Below are 21,358 nucleotides of genomic sequence, written 5' to 3' on the forward strand. Positions count from 1 at the left end.
ATAACTAGTACTTATCCTAACAGATAGAGCCACAGTCCTGTGTCGGCTTCCTATGGGAAAAGGACTTCAACTAAATGAAAACAATGTATTTTTCCCCACCATCTTAAAAGGTCCAGTTAAACCCTTTGTACTCCTTCTTCTTGTCTTTTTTTTCTTTTAAATAATCCTTCTTATTTAAAAGAAAAAGACAAAGAAGAAGGATTACTATGAGTTTCAATATTAAAAAAACTCTAAGAAAAAGGCTACAAATTTTAAGGATGAGTAGGTGGACACATTCTCGCTTTCCTTCCTTTTACAGGTCAATGCCTTCGTCGCTTCCAGGGCAAACAGGCAAATATCTGGGGAATCTTCTGTTTGGGAGTTGTCCTGAACCACCTTCCAACCTAGAATCTTAAAACAGAATATACTTTTATCCACAGGAATGTACACTCAGGATTCATTACCACACAAACAAGTCCTTGAATTTGGAAGAAAAAAGAAATAGACAAGGAGGCATTAGTCTGTTTTGGAACCTGGTTACTAGCATAATTTTGATTTTAGATAATTCTCCGACACCTTCAGTTCAACAACTTAAGCTAATTGGCCTCATAGTTATGAGGCCTAAGAAAGCAGTCGTGTGTTTCCATAATAGCAAGTAATTTTAAGAATTTTTAAGAATATAAGTTAAAAATAATATAAGTATTTTCACAGAAAAAGTATATAAAACACATTTTCTAGCAAAGCAAATAACCATACACATAATTAAACATACAATTAACAACACATTTTCATACTTAGAAAAACTTAAACCATGACAACAAGGTGATCATTTGGATATTATTATTACAAAGGACTTAAATATACAAACTTGGTTGTGAAAGATCTGGCTAAGCAACTTAGGTAAAAGTCTATCTGTGATGTTATAGTTTCCAAGAAGTGCCATAAAAGTCAAATAGTAAAAATTTCTTTGTGCTGCTTTTTTTTTTTTTAATTCTAGAAATGTTGCATAAAGTGGTTCACCAAGTCATGTAGACACATCATATGTACTGGGGTGGGGAGGGCTGAACTGATACGTCCAAGTTTTATAGACTCAGTAATGAATGAGAAGACACAGTAGTACTATATTTAAAGCAAATATCAGTATATCGTATACAAGAAAGGCATCTTACAATAATGAGTCTGTTTGAACACCACAGTTTTTCAGTTTGTATTTCTAAAATGGGGGGGATCTATGATATACTGTCAAAAAACAGAGAACTGACATAAAAAGCCAAATATAAAGATATAAAAGATAACAGTAACATTCAACCATCCACAGGTAAAAGGCCATCTGGACATAAGCCTGAAACCAGCAAGACGCCGTCCACTGCAATTTCTCCAGTCTTGCCCTTGCCACGTTCAGCTTCAAAAATGATCTAATAATGGAGAGGGAATAAAAAATTACTTGCAAATATTTAAAGCAATGATAAAGTCCCACTATTTAATTGCTATTAAACTGAACGCAATTCATATGTCCCTATTCCATAGAAACAGGCTTTGAGATTGAATATACGGTAATGTATTTTCCACATGCCTGGTATCTACACTGAGTGAATTACAATCAGAGAAAACAGGGCTCCTGCAACATCTAAAAGAATCTGGAAAGCCCTGGAAAGCTGAGAACAGTAAAGTTTAAGAGGAAATTTTGGAATTCCTTCCTTTTTAGAAGAAAAAACAAAGCAACACTAAAGGAATAGTACAGTTTTCTTTTCAAAACCCAGGCTCGAAGAAATTTAATTATCATCGTGAATCTTCCTACTCCACTGGTGGGAATGCAAATTGGTACAGCCACTCGGGAGATCTGTATGGTAGTTCCTTAAAAAGTAAACACAGAGCTACTGTATAATAGGCCAATCCCACTCCTGGGTGCCGAGAAAACTGTGATTCGAAAAGACATATGCATTCCAATGTTCATTGCAGAGCTGTTTACAGTAGCCAAGTTATGGAAGCAACCTAGATGTCCATCGACAGATGAAGGGAAAAGAAGGTGTGGCATACTGGAATATTACTCAGCCATAAAGAAGAATGAAATAATGCCATTGGCAACAATATGGATGGATCTAGTGGGTCCTACTGAATGAAGTAAGGCATAGACAAATGTGATATGATTTATATATGGAATCTAAAAAAAATTGTGGGAAAAATAGTACATATAAATGTATCTACAAAACAGAGCCACAGACATAGAAAACGAACAGGGTTACCAAAGCGGACAGGGGTAGGGAGGCATAAATTGGGAGATTGGGATTCATGTATATACACTATCATATATAAGACAGTAACTGGGAATTCCCTGAAGGTCTTTTGGTTAGGACTTGGAGCTTGCATTGTCAGGGCCCAGGTTCAATCCCTGGTCCAGGAACTAACATGGATGGACCTAGAGAATATCACATTAAGTGAAGTAAGTCAGACAGGGAAAGACCAACACCGTATGATACCAGTCATATGTGGAATCTAAAATATGAGACAAATGTGGACTTCCCTGGCAGTCCAGTGGTTAAGACTCTGCAGTCCCAATGCAGGGGGCATGGGTTTGATCCCTAGTCGGGGATCTAAGATCCTGCATGTGGCACACTGGGGCCAAAACATAAATAAAATAATATATGAGACAAGTGAACCTATCTGCAGAACAGAAACAGACTCACAGACATAGAGGGCAGACTTGCGGTTACCAAGGTGGGGTGGGGGAGGGGTGGGTTGGGAATTTGGGGTCAGCAGATGCAAACTATTAGAGAATGGATAAACAGCAAGGTCCTCCTGTAGGGCACGGGGAACTCTATTCGGTACCTTGTGACAAACCATAATGGAAAAGATTAGGAAGAAGAATTACAGTTAAGTCCCCTACATATGAGCCTTCAAGTTTCTAGCTTTCAGAGATGCGAACGTACCTTCCATTTGCGTCAGGCGTGAGTGACATTACAGCTTGTCCTCTGTCTCCTGTTGCTGATGATCCTTCAGCCCTACCAGCCCCCACCTCCTCTCCCTCCTCCATCGTAACTCTTCTTGCCTGTCCACTTGATGCCAGCCCCTGTGTGCCAGCTGTTGTACTGCACTACTCTGCTTTTTGAGGTACTGTACTGTAAGATTTAAAATGTTTTCTTTATTTGCCATGTTTTTTTATGCATTATTTGTGTGAAAAGTATTATAAACCTATTACAGTACAGTACTATATAGCCAATTGAGTTGGATGGGTACCTTGGCTAAATTTGTTGGACTTACAAATGCGTTCTAGGAAGAGAACTCATTCATATGCAGGGGATTTACTGTATATAGAGGTAGAACTGAATCACCTGTACAGCAGAGATGAACACAACATTACAAATTAACTATACTTGAATCAAATACATATTTTGGAAAATGACCTTCTAGTTTCCATTCATTGTGATAAGTACTGGGCACAGAATCAACGAGCAGGATGTGCTTTTATGCAGTAAGGAATTTAGAGCCTGGTTTGGAAGGAAGTTGGTGGGAGGAGCCTGACACATGAGCACTTCATTTCCCCAGAATATGATATGCCTGCGCCTGCCAAGTATTGTCCTCAGTTGTGCTGTTAACTACCTTGCCTATTGCACTCCAGAATATAAGCTCTTTAAGTGGAGGGGAAAGTCATTCATCTCTGTAGCCCCAGGGCCTAGGGGCTTCAGGAAGTGTTTCCCTTTGTTTGTTAAGTCACTGAAAAAGAATGTAAATGTCTCATTTTATACAGTTTTCCACTTACGCTTTCGGGAGTATCAATCCCGTGATACAGCTGAATTTTCCCCATCCTCCACTGTTCATTGGTGCTCCTGGTTTTCTCCCAGGCCAGGGCGTTGTTACTATTTTTTGCAAACACTCTAAGCTTCCCTACTTTGTTTCCAGCCAGCCGGTAATGAAAGAGCAAACAGAAGTTGCTGCGGGGTTGCAGGTTGGGGAGGAGAAGTTTCAAACGGCCCTTGTCCTTCTTCTGACCGGTCAGGGCGGAAACAGCCATATAGTGGCCAAGAGCTGGAAGAGAAGAAAAACCCACAGTTAATGAGGCCTTTGCAAAGGGTTTGGCTACAGTGAATAAAAGAGCTGTTAAAACAATGAACAATAGGCGCCTATAGGGGAAGCTCAAGTCCTTTTCATTTCAAATATTTAGGAACAAAATATTCATGCTAACATGAATTTTAGAATCCTAGGGCTAAGATTCTTTGCTCTGTAGAGAAGGAAACTGAGAGAAACTGAGCAATCTGCTCGCATTCACAAACTTGGTAGTAGTAGGTATGGGGTAAGAATCTAATTTAATGGTCTTTGAGCACTGTAAATAATTTTCAGCTAACAGAAAACTTGTGTTCCAGAACTTTCCACCTTGGTTGTTTGACCCTGGAATGCATTTCTCCACTTGAGTTGTATGTACGATGGCTAGCTGGTTAGGTGGGTCCACACTGTGGTATTTAATTCACAACATACATGAATCTGTACTAACGGTATCATGGAGCTCAGCCACCATGTGCAACGTGTCACTCCAAGTTCTGCTTGAAGATGGTAGGAACGCAGATCACCTTCTGTTTCTCAGATCCTTTTCCCAAGAATTTTCTAACCAATGTAGTGGATATTTGCTCATCCGCAGCCTTATGGTTGTGGCTTTGATGGACTTGGACAAAAACTCTCATAGGGTGGGGTTTGGAGAAGTTGACAGAAAGAAGACATTCCTCTAGAAGCCAGGAGAAAGACACGGTGGGTGGGTGGAGTTTTCTGGTAGTCCAACTCCTAGAGACATTCTCAGGGCCCAGATGGACATTGCTTTAGTTTTCACTGGACCCAGAGACTGCCTGGTCTTTTTCCGCAGTTAGTAAGTTTGCCAGATTCAGAGAATAAATGTACAGAATGCCCCGCGGAGTTTGCATTTCACATAAACAACATGTCAGATATACTAAAAAGCATGCGCTGATTATCTGAAATTGAGGCATCCTACATTTTATCCAGCAGCTCTACTAGCTACAGTCTTTTGTGACCCACTGTGGTAGGTTTCCCTTTTACTCCAGTTCAAGCCCACTTTGATCTGTCCTTGAGATTTCATTCTCCTAAAAATGCTGATTCATCCCGTGTTGAGTGAACCTCAGGGTTATTTGCAAATCAGGTGTTTGTAAATAGGGAACTACTATCCTCTACCTTAATCCCACGTTCTAAAAGGAATTTTTGTTAGGAGATTGCCGGGGGCCAGCGTGAGGATCACGCCAGTGCCAAGGTCATGCGGAAGGAAGCTTGACAAAACGCAAGGATGTGATCAGGCTTCAGGGGTTCCCCCTGGAGTTTCCTGAGCATCCACCCTCCCAAGACCAGAGTCTGCCTGCTTTACTGTGTTATGCTTTCCACCTACTCTTCTGTCATTAACAGGGGGCTGTCCCTCCCCCCACCTTTTTCTGGAAAAAATTAGAGCTTTTAGATAATAAATCTCCTGGGCATAATACAAGTGTTTCAATCCAAAAACCCCTCTGATGGCTTTCTAGCCTGCCTGCAGGACTCGTGCAGCTGCGCATGTGATTGTTTGAGGCCTCCTGATCGCAGGAGGCACAGGAAGCTTAAAACACCCTAGGAATGTAAGGGCTTCTGAGGAGTCAAAATCATTAGAATAGGACTGATTAAAGGTTTCATTTGTTGAGCCAATACTTGCTGCCAAATTTTCATATCTTTTATTTTTAGATATAGTTGGTATATAGAAAAACAGGTAGTAGACCTGGTATTAGCAACATTAGATCTTTGAGTTAAGTACTTTCTTTGTTATAACCCACTGCACCGTTGTTCTACAGGAATGTAACTTCATTTAGTACTTTGAGGGTGATGCAGAGTAAAGAAAAAACTCTTCTAGGGAAAACTTTTCTGGTTGATAGACAATTATCCAGGAAGAGAGCCATAAAAATGTTAACAGGCCTCTTGGCCAGAAGATAATGTAAACCACCTGAGACCTTTTGTATACAGGAGGGTATGCAAAAAGAAAGCCTTGTTTGTCTCAGTGAGGGTCAGGACTGCTGCCCCTGCATAACTCTGCATATTCCACTATTTCTTTATGTACAACTTGGGGTATATAAGCTGATTTTGAAAAATAAAGTTTTTGGAGTCTTGCACCGCCGCTGGGCTTCCCCATGTTGTTCTTTTCTCCCCTTTTTCGGCTGAATTCCCATCTGGAGCGGGGAGGCTCACCACGTCTACTTACTTGCCCTGGCTGCTAAGATCCACGTGAAAGGGAGCCTAAGGCGGGGCACCCTTCGATATTCAAGTGGATGCCGGTGGCCTAACGTTGATGGTGCAAACCTCTTGTCTCGAGGTTTTATTGGTTTTCCCCATAGACCAAGTTATTCAGCCTCTTTTTCTCCACCTAAATTTCCTGCTATCCTATTTCTTCCTAATCTAATCTTATATATCTCCAAATACATGTTTTCCTCGCCTATCCGTCTCCCCTTTGAATCACCGTGGATTCACCGGGGCTGGACCCCGGCAGGAGATACCCAGGTTTCCTGATTGCATGTAAGGGCTTGCAAGGAAGGCTCTCAGGGAGGAATCAGTGTCAAGGAAGGATCTAGAAGGATCTTTTACCTGAGGGCTGGGCGTATACCTCTCCAAAGAAACACTTTGATGGGTAAAGAACCAGATTTCCTGAAAGTATAACAGTTGTTTCTAATTACAGAGTCAGCCTTAAATGAGCAAACTTCTATTTATGCACCAAATGGGATCTGCTGACCAAATGCTCTGCCTCAAAGGAAGTTAGAGCCCATCATCAATAGTAGACAAGGGAAGTAGGCAACTCAGAGCTTCAGCAGAGAAAAATTCAAGGATAACGGGAAAGAAAGAAATCCTCCAGCGATAGGTGGGCAAGTCCAGTCCAGGAGTTCAGTGTGCTGATCTGCTGCTCATTATGATTTCAGTGCTCTGAAGGGTGACGCTCCTAAAACTCCAGGTTTAGGGAGAGGTCATATTAATATTTCCTTTCCAGATTCCTTTCCCCCTCCTCCTAAACTCAAAAGAAAACCACAGAGCACCATAGCTGGTAAACTGGGGAAAAGAAACAACTTCCTTCTACCTTTCCCCAAATACTCTTAAACCTTATACAAAGTCCTACATGTGTGTCTCAGCAGCAGGGCGGTGAATACGGAAGAGGTTTGCTGGAGAATCCTTTACAGGGTAGGTGGGTGGGAAATGGACTAAGTCAATCATTTATCAGGGGAGACTTGGGAAGGTCTAAAGGCTTCCAAAGGTGACAAACAACCCTGACTTCACAAGCAATGAGAACAATTGCCCTCGAATCATTGGATAGCTTTAATTCCAGGGCTGGACCAGAGGACATGGATCAGTGAAGACTACATACCATTATCTCTGTCTGCAGGATTCCAGTCGAAATCATCTTCTATATCCTGTTTCCAGTCACAGACGCCATGGTCAAAGGTGCAGTCAACTGAGATATTTAAATGTGCTAAGAAAAAGGGTGCATTTCAGCATCATTAAGCGGATTAGGAAATGTTTTAACATTGGGAGCTTTGGAAGGCGTGGCCTTGCTTGCAGTTGCTGTCGAGAGTTTAGGGAATTTGACACTAAAAGATGCAAACTATTATCTGTAGGATGGGTAAACAACAAAGTCCTACTGCATAGCACAGGGGACTATATTCAATATCCTATGACAAGCCATAATGGGAAAGAATGCAAAAATTAATATATACATATGAATGTATAACTGGATCACTCTGCTGTGCAGCGGAAACTAACACAACATTGTCAATGAAATACATTTCAATTAAAAAGAAGTTTAGCTAAGTATGGCTGTCTTGGTATCCATTTTCTTTGGCCCTGCAGTCTGCGAGGGCCTTAAACTGGCATTAGCCCTCACGCAAGTGCAAGCCCTAGATAAGAGCCCATGGCTGCTGCTGCTGCTAAGTCGCTTCAGTTGTGTCTGACTCTGTGCGACCCCAGAGACGGCAGCCCACCAGGCTCCCCCGTCCCTGGGATTATCCAGGCAAGAACACTGGAGTGGGTTGCCATTTTATTCTCCAGTGCATGAAAGTTCAACAGTGAAAGTGAAGTCGCTCAGTCGTGTCTGACTCTTAGAGACCCCATGAACTGCAGCCCACCAGGCTCCCCCGTCCATGGAATTTTCCAGGCAAGAGTACTGGAGTGGGTTGCCATTGCCTTCTCCGAGAGCCCATGGAGTCACTCGTAAAAGTGAGTTCCTCTTCTTACCTTCCCAATGTCCCCTGTGATTGTACCCTCCCCTGCTTCCCAGGGCCTTGTGTCTGCCTTAGATAAGAGCCCCCTGAAGCTTACTAACACCCCAGTTGTTTTCGCTGGAATCCATCAATGCAACCTTAGCCCAGCAAGCCCAAAGCACTACACACACATGGACCCTCATAGAGGCGTGTGCCCCATGTTCTGCCTGGACTTCCCTCTAGGGCCCCTGGAGGCCATGCCACGTCGTTCCCCAAGACCTGGAGTAATAAACTTGTCTATTTCAGTTTCTTTTGTGGTCTTTTGTTGAACCGCCTGGCACCCAGGGGCTTGATCTAACAAATGTTCATTTAACAAATCCTAACAACTGCATGGAGTACAGGGTCAGCTAGCACAACCTTTGACCCAGTGCCTCCAGTTACTTTTATGTAGATTGGGGTCAGCAAACTAACATCCGGGCCCCCTGCTGGTTCTTGCAAATAAAGTTTTATTGAAACACACCACGCCTATTCATTTACAGATTGTCTATGGCTGCTTTTGAGCTGCAGTGATAGAGCTGACACTTGCAACAGAGAGTGTATGGTTCACAAAGCCTGAAATATTCACCCTCTGGCCCTTCACAGAAAAAAGTCTTGACCTCTGATGTAGCTGTCGGAAATTACCACTGGGAAAGAGAGGAAAGACTGAGATGTTTCTGATTTGTAACGAATACCAGACTCTGGCTTGGAATGGGGGGCTTTTGCAGTTTATACTAAGGAATAAAGGAAGGGCAAAGAAAGGGGAAAAGCTAAAGAGATACGGGGCAGCAGCTGCTGGTTGACGCATTAATGATTTGCAAAGCATTTTCACGTACATTACATCATTTGATGTGGCTGCCACAAAAATTCTACAATCATGCCCATTTTCAAGAAAGTAAAACTGAGAGTCATAAGTGATTTGACCAAGTCCTCCAAACACTGAGGGCTGGAACTAGACCTGACTCCTAAACTAGATTGGAATCCAGGCTGTCCATCTACATATATCTTAAGCCAGTACAAACACACAGCCTCTTCTCTCACTTTCCTTTCTTCTTAACCCGTATTTCCCCTATTCCAGAAAAGATATTTTATTTCTGTCTAACTTCTAAAATTAAAAGATGCCAGGTAATGCTTGCTTCCACTCTTCAATATTCTTTATGAGTGCTAGTACTCCTAAAATATACTCACTCCTAACATATGTTACTCACCTTTGTGTTTCAGATGGGATGATGTAGTTTTTCTTTGGACCAGAACCAGATCAACTTCACTCGCTTCATTCACCTTAGAGGCTAACAATGAACACTCGATCAGTAAAAAAAAATCCCTAAAGCCCCACATACTAAGAAGGTATGAATCAATGAATAAAAAGGGTTTATCATATAAGGCTTATCATACATAGCTGGCCATTGGTAACCATGGGCTCCACATCCACAGATTCAACCAATGACAGGTTGAAAATATTTTTTTAAAACCATCCAGAAAGTTCCAAAGAGCAAAACTTGAATTTGTCTTGCATACCAGGAGACCGTTTACACAGCATTTACATTGTATTAGGTCTTTTAAGTAGAGACTAAAGTATAGGGGAGGATGTGTTTAGCTTATATATGAATACTGCACCATTTTATATAAAATTTGAGCATCCATGGATTTTTGTGTCTGCAGGGGCTCCTGGGACCAATCCCCCGGGGATGCCAAGGGACAGCTGTGTTCTACTTACAGAGTAGGTTACAGCAGTGTTTCCCTAACATTTCCAAAGCATTCATATTGGTGCCAGTTTCCGCATCTAGAACATCTTTTTCGAAAGGTGCCCCCAGTGGACCCCATTAGGCATCACCTAGCTAACCTAAACACAGCATATTAAAAAGAAGAGACATGACTTTGGAGACAAAGATCCATAGAGTCAAAATTATGGTTTTTCCAGTAGTTATATATAGATGTAAGAGTTGGACCATAAAGAAGGCTGAGCACTGAAGAACTGATGCTTTCAAGCTGCGGTGTTGGAGAAGATTCTTGAGAGTCCCTCGGTCTGCAAGGCGATCAAACCAGTCCATCCTAAAGGAGATCAATCCTGAATAGTCATTGGAAGGATTGATGCTGAAGCTGAAGCTCCAATACTTTGGCCACCTGATGGGAAGAACTGACTCCTTAGAAAAGACCTTGATGCTGGGAAAGATTGAAGGCAGGAGGAGAAGGGGACAACAGAGGATGAAACGGTTGGATGGTATCACTGACTCAATGGACATGAGTTTGAGTAGGCTCCAGGAGGTGGTGAAGGACAGGGAAGCCTGGCATGCTGCAGGCCATGAGGCTGCAAAGAGTTGCGGACACTACTGAGCGACTGGACAACAGCAACAACAATGGGGCAAGCACAGACAAGGCAAAATAGCGAGGGAGCCACGGATGCCTGGCAAGAATGGAAGGGAAAGTCCCAGGCTGGGTCAACATGGAAATCCCCCCTGCAGCGGCCGAGGCTGACGATGGCTCTGCACAGCCACCAGTGACAATGGTGATTCTCCGGCTCATGTAGACATCTGAAGCTTAAGTTCTATACAGAATGTTCCTCTATTTTACCGTTTAAAATTATAACCACACAACTCTGACATTCTCCTTTCACTGAGTGTGCCTATAAAAAGTGCCTTCAAGAAGGAAAAAAGTAGAGCTTACCAAATCTACCTGGGTGGGGGGAATCTCTCTGGGGTTTAGGGGTGTACTGCACCCAGACCTGGGCAGCCAGATGACTGAGCTGGCAGGACAAGCAGGTCTCCTTGGTCAGGAGCAGAAGGAGGGGCTGCATCAAATAGGACACCTCCCAGGTAAGTGGAAAGAACTGACCTTCTGTGCATCCCACAGCAGCAAATGTGATTTTGTATCTGCAGACGATGTTAGTTTCCAGACCGTATAGAGAACCTTGCTTCTTAAGATTTAAAGCTGACCCCATCTTACTTAGGCTTCCCTGGCGGCTCAGGCAGTAAAGAATCTGCCTGCAATGTGGGAGACCGGGGTTCGATCCCAGGGTTGGGAAGATTCCCTGGAGTAAGGATTGGCTACTCATTCCACGGGGAGAGGAGCTACTCATTCCACGGGGAGAGGAGCCCGTGGACTACAGTCCATGGGGTGGTAAAGAGCTGGACACGACTGAGCGACTAACTGTCACACTTCACTTCACCATCTTAGTTATGGCATCTTCCTCTTTCCTGTCATTTGCCAGGGAAAACTACAATTCACTTTTCGTGAGATGCATAAATTAACAAAAGTCATACTTGATACTCACAAAACACATCTCCACGAAGGCTTTGTTCCTGTTCCACATGGTTCTCATCTCTGTTCTCATCCTCCAGCCTTTCTTTCTTTCTGTTTTCATTCCTCTTTTTTTCTCTGTGAGGGTTCCCATCTCTGGAAATGCTCTCTTCAGAGATGAAGGGCTCCGAGTCAACCTTTGGGGTGGGCGTCCCTCTGGGCTCTGCGATGTTTTTCATTTTTACCTTCTTTCTCATGCTATTCTTGTGAGCAAGCAACTTCTTAATTCTGTCCTTGATGGTACCAGGTGCTCTGAGGAATTCTTTCACAGAATTTTCGGGGATAACTAAAATCAACAGTAAAAGAGAAGTTCCACGTTGACCAATAGTCAGATCTCTCACAAAAATGGAGCATTTAAAAAATGTCAAAGTGCAGTCAATGAATGCTTCCAGAAGCAACACATATGAGGCTCAATCATCTGATAATGTAGAAAGAACTGCATTTGCATCTGGTTTAAGTGGTTCCAATGGTTACAGCAGGATCTTAACTACCTTAATCGTTCAAAGGCAAACCTTCGTTTTGCTTCATAAACTGTGATGATGAAATACCTGCTCCTACCAAGCTGGGTTACAGATCACAACGTGATGAACTTTCCAGAATCCTCTAATATTTCTGCTTTCACATTGGTATTTGTCAAAGCTGCTGTTGCCCAGGGAGCCCTGTATTTGTTTAAATGTGATGTTAAAAACTTATAGCTAGCATTATGTTAAACCATATGTACATTGCCAATAATGAGCCATTTGTGACCTACAAAAATGGTGATTTTTGATTCAGTGTATACACATCTTTGAATTTCTTCACCTCAACCAACTAGTATCAAAAGCTAAATGATTTTACTTATTGATTATTTATAGAGAGGCATCTATATTTAGTTTTACATTCATTTCATATTTCTCGAGACTAAATTAAATTCTTTTTTAAAATGCATCTTTGTGGTAACGATAACCCTGTATGCGAGACAGAAAAAGAGACACAGATGTATAGAACAGTCTTTTGGACTCTGTGGGAGAGGGAGAGGGTGGGATGATTTGGGAGAATGGCATTGAAACCTGTATGATATCATATATGAAACGAATCACCAGTCCAGGTTCGATGCATGATAGTGGATGCTTGGGGCTGGTGCACTGGGACGACCCAGAGGGATGGTATGGGGAGGGAGGAGGGGGGGCGGTTCAGGATGGGGAACATGAGTATACCTGTGGCAGATTCATGTTGATGTATGGCAAAACCAATGCAATATTGTAAAGTAATTAACCTCCAATTAAAATAAATAAATTTATATTTTTAAGAAATGGAACCTAAAAAATTAAATAAAATGCATCTTTGTAATAGACTGACAGACATAGAAAGCAAATTTATGATTACTAAAGGGGAAAGGGAGGGAGAGATAAAATAGGAGTTTGGGATTAACAGATACACACTACTTCTATATATAAAATAATCAATAAGGACCCTACTAGATAGCACAATTCCTGGTCGGGGAACTACAATTCCCACATGCTATGGAGCAACTAAGCCCACATGCCACAACTAGAGAACCCGTGTACTGCAATGAAAGATTCTGTATGCTGCACTAAGATCTGACACAGCCAAATAAATAAATAAGTGACCAGTTGACTTTAAAAAAACAGCTAGGATAAAAAGAGGGCATTTGTGAGGGTGAAATGGGTGAATACATGTCAATTACTAAGATCAGTGCTCAACAAATATTGGGCCTGTGTTTACTATTATTTTTAGAATTCATCACCCGAATGTCGAAAATCTTCTACTAAGTTAAGTTAAATTCTTTCCCAGATCATACCACTTCTGCTTATGTTATTACTGAAGGAAAAAGTATTGGAATGGCCTCGTTGTACTCACACCTATCTTCTTGAATATGCTCTGTAAAATGTGAACTTCTAATGATTAAAGCATATTTTCAACGACTGAAGAAGCTGCTTTCCAATGGGAACCATCATTGAATTTTGGTAAAGAAGCCATTGTCACTATTACTCCTCCTGTGAGTGCATGGTTATAGAGCATTTAATCCATTCTGGGCTGGAGTTAAGCCCTACACGTGGATGTTTATTTATTATGTATGGATTATTTCATGTAATAGCCCAAACAGTATTAAGGGTCAGACACTATTATGGGCTTCCCAGGAGCCATAAGAGACACAGGTTCAATCCCTGGGCTGGGAAGATCCCCTGGAGAAGAGCATGACAACCCACTCCAATTGCCTGGAGAATCCCATGGACAGAAGAGTCTGGCAGGCTATAGTCCATAGTGCCGCAAAGAGTCGGATATGACTGGAGCGACTTAGCATGCATGCGCGTACTATTTTGAAGAGAGAAACTGAGATTCTAAAATGTTAGTTTGCTCTCAGAGCAGAGGCAGTAGGCTAGGGAGCCAGGAATCAAGCCAAGGTAATTTGACTCCAGAAGCCATGCTCTTGGTAACTAAATGACACAGTGTCCTTTCTTAAATTGACTGTTACTAACCAAGTTGGGTAGTACTAGAGTTTTGATTTCCTTAGAATGATGTATAGCTACTGTCAAACTAAGACCAAATTATCTAATGGTGCCTTATTAATACCCACATATTCCCCGGTGGCTCAGATGGTAAAGAATCTGCCTGCAATGCAGGAGACCCGGGTTTGATCCCTGGGTTGGGAAGATCCCCTAGAGAAGAGAATGGCTACTCACTCCAGTATTCTTGTCTGGAGAATTCCATGGACAGAGGAGCCTGGTGGGCTACAGTCTATGGGGTTGCAAAGAGTCAGATATGACTGAGGGACTAATACACACACACACGTATAAGAATAGTAAAAAAAATACATCCACATTTAGGTTGCATTGTTCTTTGGATACAGTTGGTGCATAAAGATAATTGACTAACTCCTCTTCTGTACTGCCATCGAGGGTGTGGACTTTTTCAAAAGCAATACACTCATAATAAAAGCTGCTTTATTATTATATACAAGCAGTCCACACAGATACACATGTATTTTACAACACAGCATTTTATAATGCTGAACACTAATTAGATGTGATTCTCTCACTTTTCTATGACTTTTCTTTGCATGTAAGGGTGGATTTCGGCCATCCTTTAAGCAGTGTGTGTTAAGACGTTAAGATCAATTTTCAAAAAAGACATGGCTGTTTATTTTACAGAGAATCAATCAAAGCAGAATGGAAAGGACTGGGCAAATAACATAGTGAGTGGTCTGAAGATAGTTTTCTCTTGTAAATAAACATCTTGGCAAAAGACTAGAGAAATGATTCTGCCGCAGAATGGATAGTAACAAAATGAATGATTTTTCAGATATCAAGCAGAATATTGTGATAATTTGAGGTTTTCAAGAATCAAGAAAAATCTGTTTTAAACTGCTCCCCTAAATAAGCTTAGAGTTGGATGACCAAAGGAAAAAAAAAAGTTTTCCTAGCATAAGAAATGTTTAGGTTGACCAAAATAACAAACAGCTCCTGCACCTCTATGTCAAAAAAACAAGCCAATCAGAAAAATGGACATTTCTTCAAAGAAGACATACAGATGGCCAAAAACCACATGAGAAGATGCTCAACATCACTAATTATCAGAGAAATGCAATCAAAACTACAATGAGGCATCACCTCATACCAGCCAGAATGGCCATCATCAAAATGTCCACAAACAGTAAGTGCTGGAGAGGGTGTGGCGGGAAGGGAAGCCTCCTATACTGTTGGTGGGAATGTCAATTGATACAGCCACTGTGGAGAACAGTATGGAGAGCACTTTAAGAACTACAAACAGAACTACCATATGATCCAGCAATCCCACTCCTGGGCTGAGAAACTGTAATTCACATATCCAGAGAAACTGTAATTCAAAAATATACATGCACTGCTAAGCTCATAGCACTATTTACAACAGCCAAGACATGAAAACAACCTAAATGCCCATCAACAGAGGGGTGCGTAAAGAAGAGGTGGCACATATATACAATGGAAAACTACTCAGCCACAAAAAAGACACAACAAGGCCATTTGCAGCAACATGGATGGATCAAGAGATGATTGCCGGGAGCCAGCGTGAGGAACTCCGCCCATGGCAAAGGTCATGAGCAAGGAGGCTTGGCATACGCAAAGGGGTGATCAAGCCTCAGGAAACCCCCTGTTCCCGAGCATCTACCCCCAAACCAGAATCTGTTTTATGTTCTCAGCTATACCTCTGACTTTACGGGGGGCTCTCCCCCATCACCATTTCTCTCAGAGAAGGAGTTAACTTGCAGCTCCAAGTCAATAAAAATTCCTGGGCATGACAAGAGTGTTTCAACTTACCAACTCCTCTGAAGGTTATCTAGCCCACCTGTATAAGTTCGTCAGGCCACATGTGATTGTTTACAGCCTCCCAACCTGAGAGGCACAAGAGATGTTTTAGACTTACTAAAGGCACATTCCTTTGGGAAGTTGGAAATTATTAGTATAGTGGGTTGGTTAGGAATTATATTGGTGAAGGGTTTTTCATTTGTTGTGCCAATAATTGCTGCTAATTCCCTGCCCTGGGTGTGACAAGGGTGTCTCAGGTCAAACCTCTCTGCTGGCAAACTAGCTTGTGTGACAGGATTATCCATACTCCTGCCACTAGGCACATGACTGTTTACTACCTCTCAACCATAAACAGCACAGAGAGTTTGGAGTATTTTAAGTCTTAATTAGCATAGGGCTTCTCATTGTTGAGTCAATGATTACTGCCAGGCCTCCATATCCTTAGGCACCTGGGAATATATCAATCAATGTATTTGGAATATAGAAAAGGAAATATAGTAGTTTTAAGGTTAGCAATACTAGACTTTTTGAGTTAATGAATTTTCTCTTTTGTAATAGATCACTGTACTTTGTTATGAATCACTGTGTCCTTACTATGTAAAAATGTAACTTTATCACTATCTTAAGACTAAATAGATCTTAAGGGGAACATTGGTGAAAGGATTTTCATTTGTTGGGCTGATGTTTGCTGCTAAATCTCCATATTCCCTGCCCTTATAATGAATATAACTAGCATATAGGAGAAATAAGTATTACCCTTTAAGCATATAGGAGAAATAATTATTAACCTTTAAGATTAATCATGTTAACCTTGGGTTAAATAAATTCCTTTCTTGATTGTAACTCACTACACCCTCACCCTATATGAATGCAGCTTTATTTGGAAGGTGGTGCCTGGTTTAAGAAAAAAAATAAGATTTTTGATATCAGAAAGAAAGGGTCATAAAATGTCAGCAGGCCTCATGGCCAGAAGATGATGTAAAACCCCTAAGATCTCTTTTTATGTAAGGCACCTGCTTTTGATAAAGGTCAGGACTGCTGACCCCCGTGTGACTCTGTACTCATCCCTATGTGAAACAAAAGGTATATAAGCAAACCCCAAAATAAAGAAATCGGATCAGTTTCCGGAAAGACTGCTTCCCTCATGTCCTTCTTTCTTGCTCCCCGTTTTTCTGGCTGAATTCCCATCTGGAGCGTGGGTGCTCATCACGTCTGCTTACTTGTCCCGGTTTTCAAGCCCACGCGAGAAGGAGCCCAAGGAGGGGCACCTTCCGATATTCAAGTGGCACCGGTGGCCGAACATAGATGGTGCAAATCCTTGTCTTGGAATTTTATTGGTATCCCACATAAACCAAGTTATTCAGCCTCTTTTTCTCTCCTACCATTTTCTGGCCGAATTCCCATCTGGTACATGGGTACCCACCAAGCCTGCTAATTTTGCCTGGGCTTCTAAGATCGGACCGGGGGAGGGGGCCTCAGTGCCTCCTCTCCTTTGGGAGAATAGGAAAGACACCTGCGGCCTACGTAGGTGGTGATTGGTATTCCATGTAAACCAAGTTATTCAGCCTCTTTTTCTCTGCTAATTTTCTAATCCCTCTGTATCTGTAATTAAATAAGTTATTTCCAAGGACACCGACTCCATCCCCACCTTCGAGTCACCCTGGATCCACCGGGGCTGGACCCTGGCAGATGATCATACTAAGTGAAGTCAGTCAGGTAGGGGAAGACAAACTTCATAGGATAGTACTTATACATGGAATCTAATTTTTAAAAGTGACACAAATGACCTTACTAACAAAACAGAAACAGACTCACATATTTCAAAAATGAATCTATGGTTATCAAAGGGGAAAGGTGGAGGGGTGGATAAATTAGGAGGCTGGGATTACCATATACTCACGGCTATACATACACACACACACACACACACACACACACACATATATATCAGAGTCACTTTGCTGTACACCTGCAACTAACACAACATTGTACACAAACTATACTTCAATAAAATTTAAAAACTGTTTGGCTTGATGTGGGATTTAAAATCTCTAAACACTGGGCTACAATAACAAAAACATGGGTTGCAAACAGCTACCCACTTGCACGTTTACAAACAGTGCCTTCATTTGGACCTTGGTGACACACTATGGTTTCAAGAGGGAGCAAGTGATTAAGAAGGAAGAGCACTCCAGGTCTGTTTTGGCCAGTTCTTCCTAATCTCTGTGATTCTTCGGTCTGGGGGACAGGAATGAGTACGTGGAGGTGAGTTGAGTTGCTCCCTTACTGACACAAGTGCTTTTCCAGTGCATCTTTTTTTTTCTATGCACAGCATTTTTCTGCATTTACTTTTACAGGATTTCAGAGCCAGGAAGAGCTATACCTTAATGAATATGATTGAAACTGTGCCAGCCACAGTCTGAGCCAGAGCTGACTTTATTGAGCATCTACTATGTGCCCGGCTGAACTAAGCTCTCTGTCTATACTACCTCATTCAAGTCTCAATAAACCTATGAGAGAAGTATTGGGTGGAATGTGGGGGCCCCCAAACATAACCCAAGATAAGGACTTGGGTGAAGGTGGTTTACTTAACAGGTGATTCCAGGAGGTGGAAGAGGGGTAAGAGGGACAGCGAGACAGGAAGGGAGGAGAGTCGAAAATGGTGCCTCAATGGACAGGTAATCACTGTGGGTGATGAGGGACATCTGGGAACCAGCATAGAACCCACCTCAGAGTCGTCCCACTGCACAGGGGAGGCTGGGGGATTGAGATGTAGACCCTTGGCCCTCACGGCTTGAGGACTGACTATCCGTGGGGGTGAGAACTTGGGGCTTTAGCTCTGGGAGGAAGCTGCAAGGCTACAGTGCAGGGAGAGTCCACTGCACAGGGACTTGGGACACGCACAGAACTGTCCCCCACCTCACTGGAGTCAGGGGTCTCTGAGGGATGGTGGCCTGGCCCCTTCTGAGCACTCGCTAAAGGGCCACCACGGGGCCCATTTCAGTTAGAAAGACACTGAGTTTAGAGAGGTGAAGCACCTGGCGAAAGACCACAGGCAGTATGCAGTGCAGCTCGGATTCAAATTCAGGCCTTCCTAGCCCTAAGCTGGGCTGTCGACCAGACGACCTGAGACCGGCGAGGCCAGAATTGACATGGGCGAAGTTGGTGGCGTGAAGGAGCCCTTGACCACTGATCCTGTGTGGAAGGTATACTGATTCCGGCCCTTCTCTGCAGGTCTTTCAAAATTATGGCATCTTTCCCACTGTCCCACCTACCCATGCACATCCCTGCACAGGAAGCCAGTCTCTCAGCCTCTCTTTGAATACAGTTTCAGAAGGACACCACGGGCACAGCTACACAGAGGGACGGAAACCACAGCAGCAAGCTGCTGGACACCGGCAGTCACTGAATCCCATCTCCAACCCAAGGGGGTCCCTCCTGGAGGCCATGGCCCCCACTCCACAGGTTCTCTTCACTCTGAGATCGCTGATGGGGAAATTTGTCAGAGAGAACGCAGTCCCCCCGTGGCCTACTTCGGCTATGGGAAAGCACTTTTTCTTCTGTTGTTGTTCAGTTGCTCAGTCATGGCCAACTGTTTGTGACCCCATGGACTGCAGCACACCAGGCCTCCCTGTCCACCACCAACTCCTGGAGTTTGCTCAAACTTGTGTCCATTGAGCCGGGGATGCCATCTCCACCTCGTTCTCTGTCGTCCCCTTCTCCTCCTGCCTTTAATCTTTCCCAGCATCAGGGTCTTTTCCAGTGAGTTGGCTTTTCTTCTTTACGTTCCTCAAAATATTGAAGGCACTATGTCTGCTTTTCCGCACCTTTTTTTTTCTTTTTCTTTTTCCAGGTTAAACGCTGCCCAGTCCTTTTGGAAGTTCTTCGCAGAATGTGATTTCCAGACTCATCTCCTTTGCTTATACTCTTGCGTACACCATCTCATCCAGTGCCGCTGGGGTATGATGAATCTTTTATGAGTGTGGTGCTCAGAGTCCATCATGGTGTGTGGACTGTTCATTTTTACCATCACCATGGTACCACAAGACAGTGGGACCTCTGTCAGCCTAAGTGACAGTGTGGACAAGAAATGCCCTGACGACTCTCTCTGGGTATAGCACAAGTGGCAAAAGAAACTGTGATTATTGTTGCAGCTTTTGACAGCAGTGATGTTTTCTTGTTATACATTGAGTGTATCAGAGTTTACCAGCTGAGCATTAAAGAATTCATCAGCAGAAACCATGGGACTTGACTCTACATCAAAAGGAAAAGTGAATAGAGGCTTGAGGAGGATGGCAAAGGGAGGTTCGCTTCATTGTCCTTTGTTTTCAGTTACACGTTCTGAAAAAAGTCCTGACTCGCATGGTGAAAACCCTCTCCGGTTCTAAGCCACTGACTCTTCAGGACTGTTTGGTATTGCCCCATAACCGAGCCTCTCCTGACTGATACATTTGCTCAGTGTCATCGTCCTCAAATTTTCGTTTCAGTATTTGAAAACATGTCGTGAGCAGAAGACCCTTGAGAATCCCTGCGGTGCTTTAAGTGCAGTGCCTACAACTTCTGTGAGAACCGGAGGTGTGGTCTGATTCACTGAGAAGGCCATTCGGAGGCAGAGTTAAGTTTCCAAACACCATATGCAGGCTTCCAGCTCCCCTTCTGCTCCCAAGACACCAGAGAGGAAGGAGCAGGGAGAAGGAAGGGAGGAAGGAGACAAGGAGCCAATGCTTTATAGGGAAGAGCGAAGATGCGGCAGCCAAGTGTACTTACGGGCGCACTGCAGTCCGCTGCCTTTATACCCCTGCTTGCACCTGCACTTGAAGGATCCTTGGGTATTGAGGCAATTGGCATGGAGGCTGCACGTGTGGGTATTCGCAGCACATTCATTTATATCTGAAAATGTGAAGAGCCGCATGAATCATCTTGTGGTAACAGCACTTGCTGAAAGGCTATCCCCTGAACCTGAGTAACTCCAGGGCCAACCACTCCACCCAGCCAGCCAACCGTGTGTGGCCGGGGAACTGAGAAGTGCTGAGGATGCCTGGTGCCTTGGCGCAAAGCCCTGGCTTTGCTTGCTGCCCGGTATGGAGGGAGGGTGTCTGCAGCTCACCTCCCCCACAGCAACCTCCTCTCCTGCTTATGAACGCTCCTGACATCTCTAAGTTGTTTGGGCTTGATTGCTTAACACTGTCATCGGCCAAACTTACCACTAAATAACAATATCAGAAAGTAAATTCTATACATGGAAGGGCTTGGGACTCCTAGCCCACAAAGAACAAGACGGGCTAAGAAGCACTGACATCATCTGAAAAATGTGAACCTTTTGTTCACAGGCTGCCAGGAGCAGGGGTTAGGCCGGTCTGAGCTCGTCTGTTGGGTTTAGACTGAGAAAGTTTACTGAATTCCACCCATGTGACAGCTTCCTTGGCCTTCTGTTCCCTCCCGCTTTTTTTCTGGACTTCTCGAGGGCTTCCCATGGGTGCTTGTGGTAAGAACCCACCTGCCAACGCAGGAGACATGGGTTGGATTCTTGGGTCGGGAAGATCCCTGGAGAAGGAAATGGCAACC

General features: G+C 43.2%; 1 protein-coding gene across 1 annotated transcript in view; it reads right to left on the bottom strand.

The window, feature by feature from the left end:
* Positions 1 to 955: 955 nt before the first annotated feature.
* The window catches only part of EGFL6 (EGF like domain multiple 6), a 37,111-nt gene continuing 16,708 nt past the window's right edge, over positions 956 to 21,358 (bottom strand). Inside the window, exons 6-11 of the mRNA XM_040266459.1 lie at positions 20,561 to 20,683; positions 11,482 to 11,793; positions 9,419 to 9,499; positions 7,343 to 7,447; positions 3,737 to 4,002; positions 956 to 1,394 (exon numbers count right to left, since the gene is read on the bottom strand). Coding sequence (XP_040122393.1) covers positions 1,284 to 1,394; positions 3,737 to 4,002; positions 7,343 to 7,447; positions 9,419 to 9,499; positions 11,482 to 11,793; positions 20,561 to 20,683 — 998 coding nt within the window. The 3' untranslated portion in view covers positions 956 to 1,283. The remainder of the gene's footprint in view (positions 1,395 to 3,736; positions 4,003 to 7,342; positions 7,448 to 9,418; positions 9,500 to 11,481; positions 11,794 to 20,560; positions 20,684 to 21,358) is intronic.

Source organism: Oryx dammah, unplaced genomic scaffold (assembly GCF_014754425.2).
Source record: "Oryx dammah isolate SB20612 unplaced genomic scaffold, SCBI_Odam_1.1 HiC_scaffold_23, whole genome shotgun sequence".
In the NCBI taxonomy this organism is placed as follows: Eukaryota; Metazoa; Chordata; class Mammalia; order Artiodactyla; family Bovidae; genus Oryx; species Oryx dammah.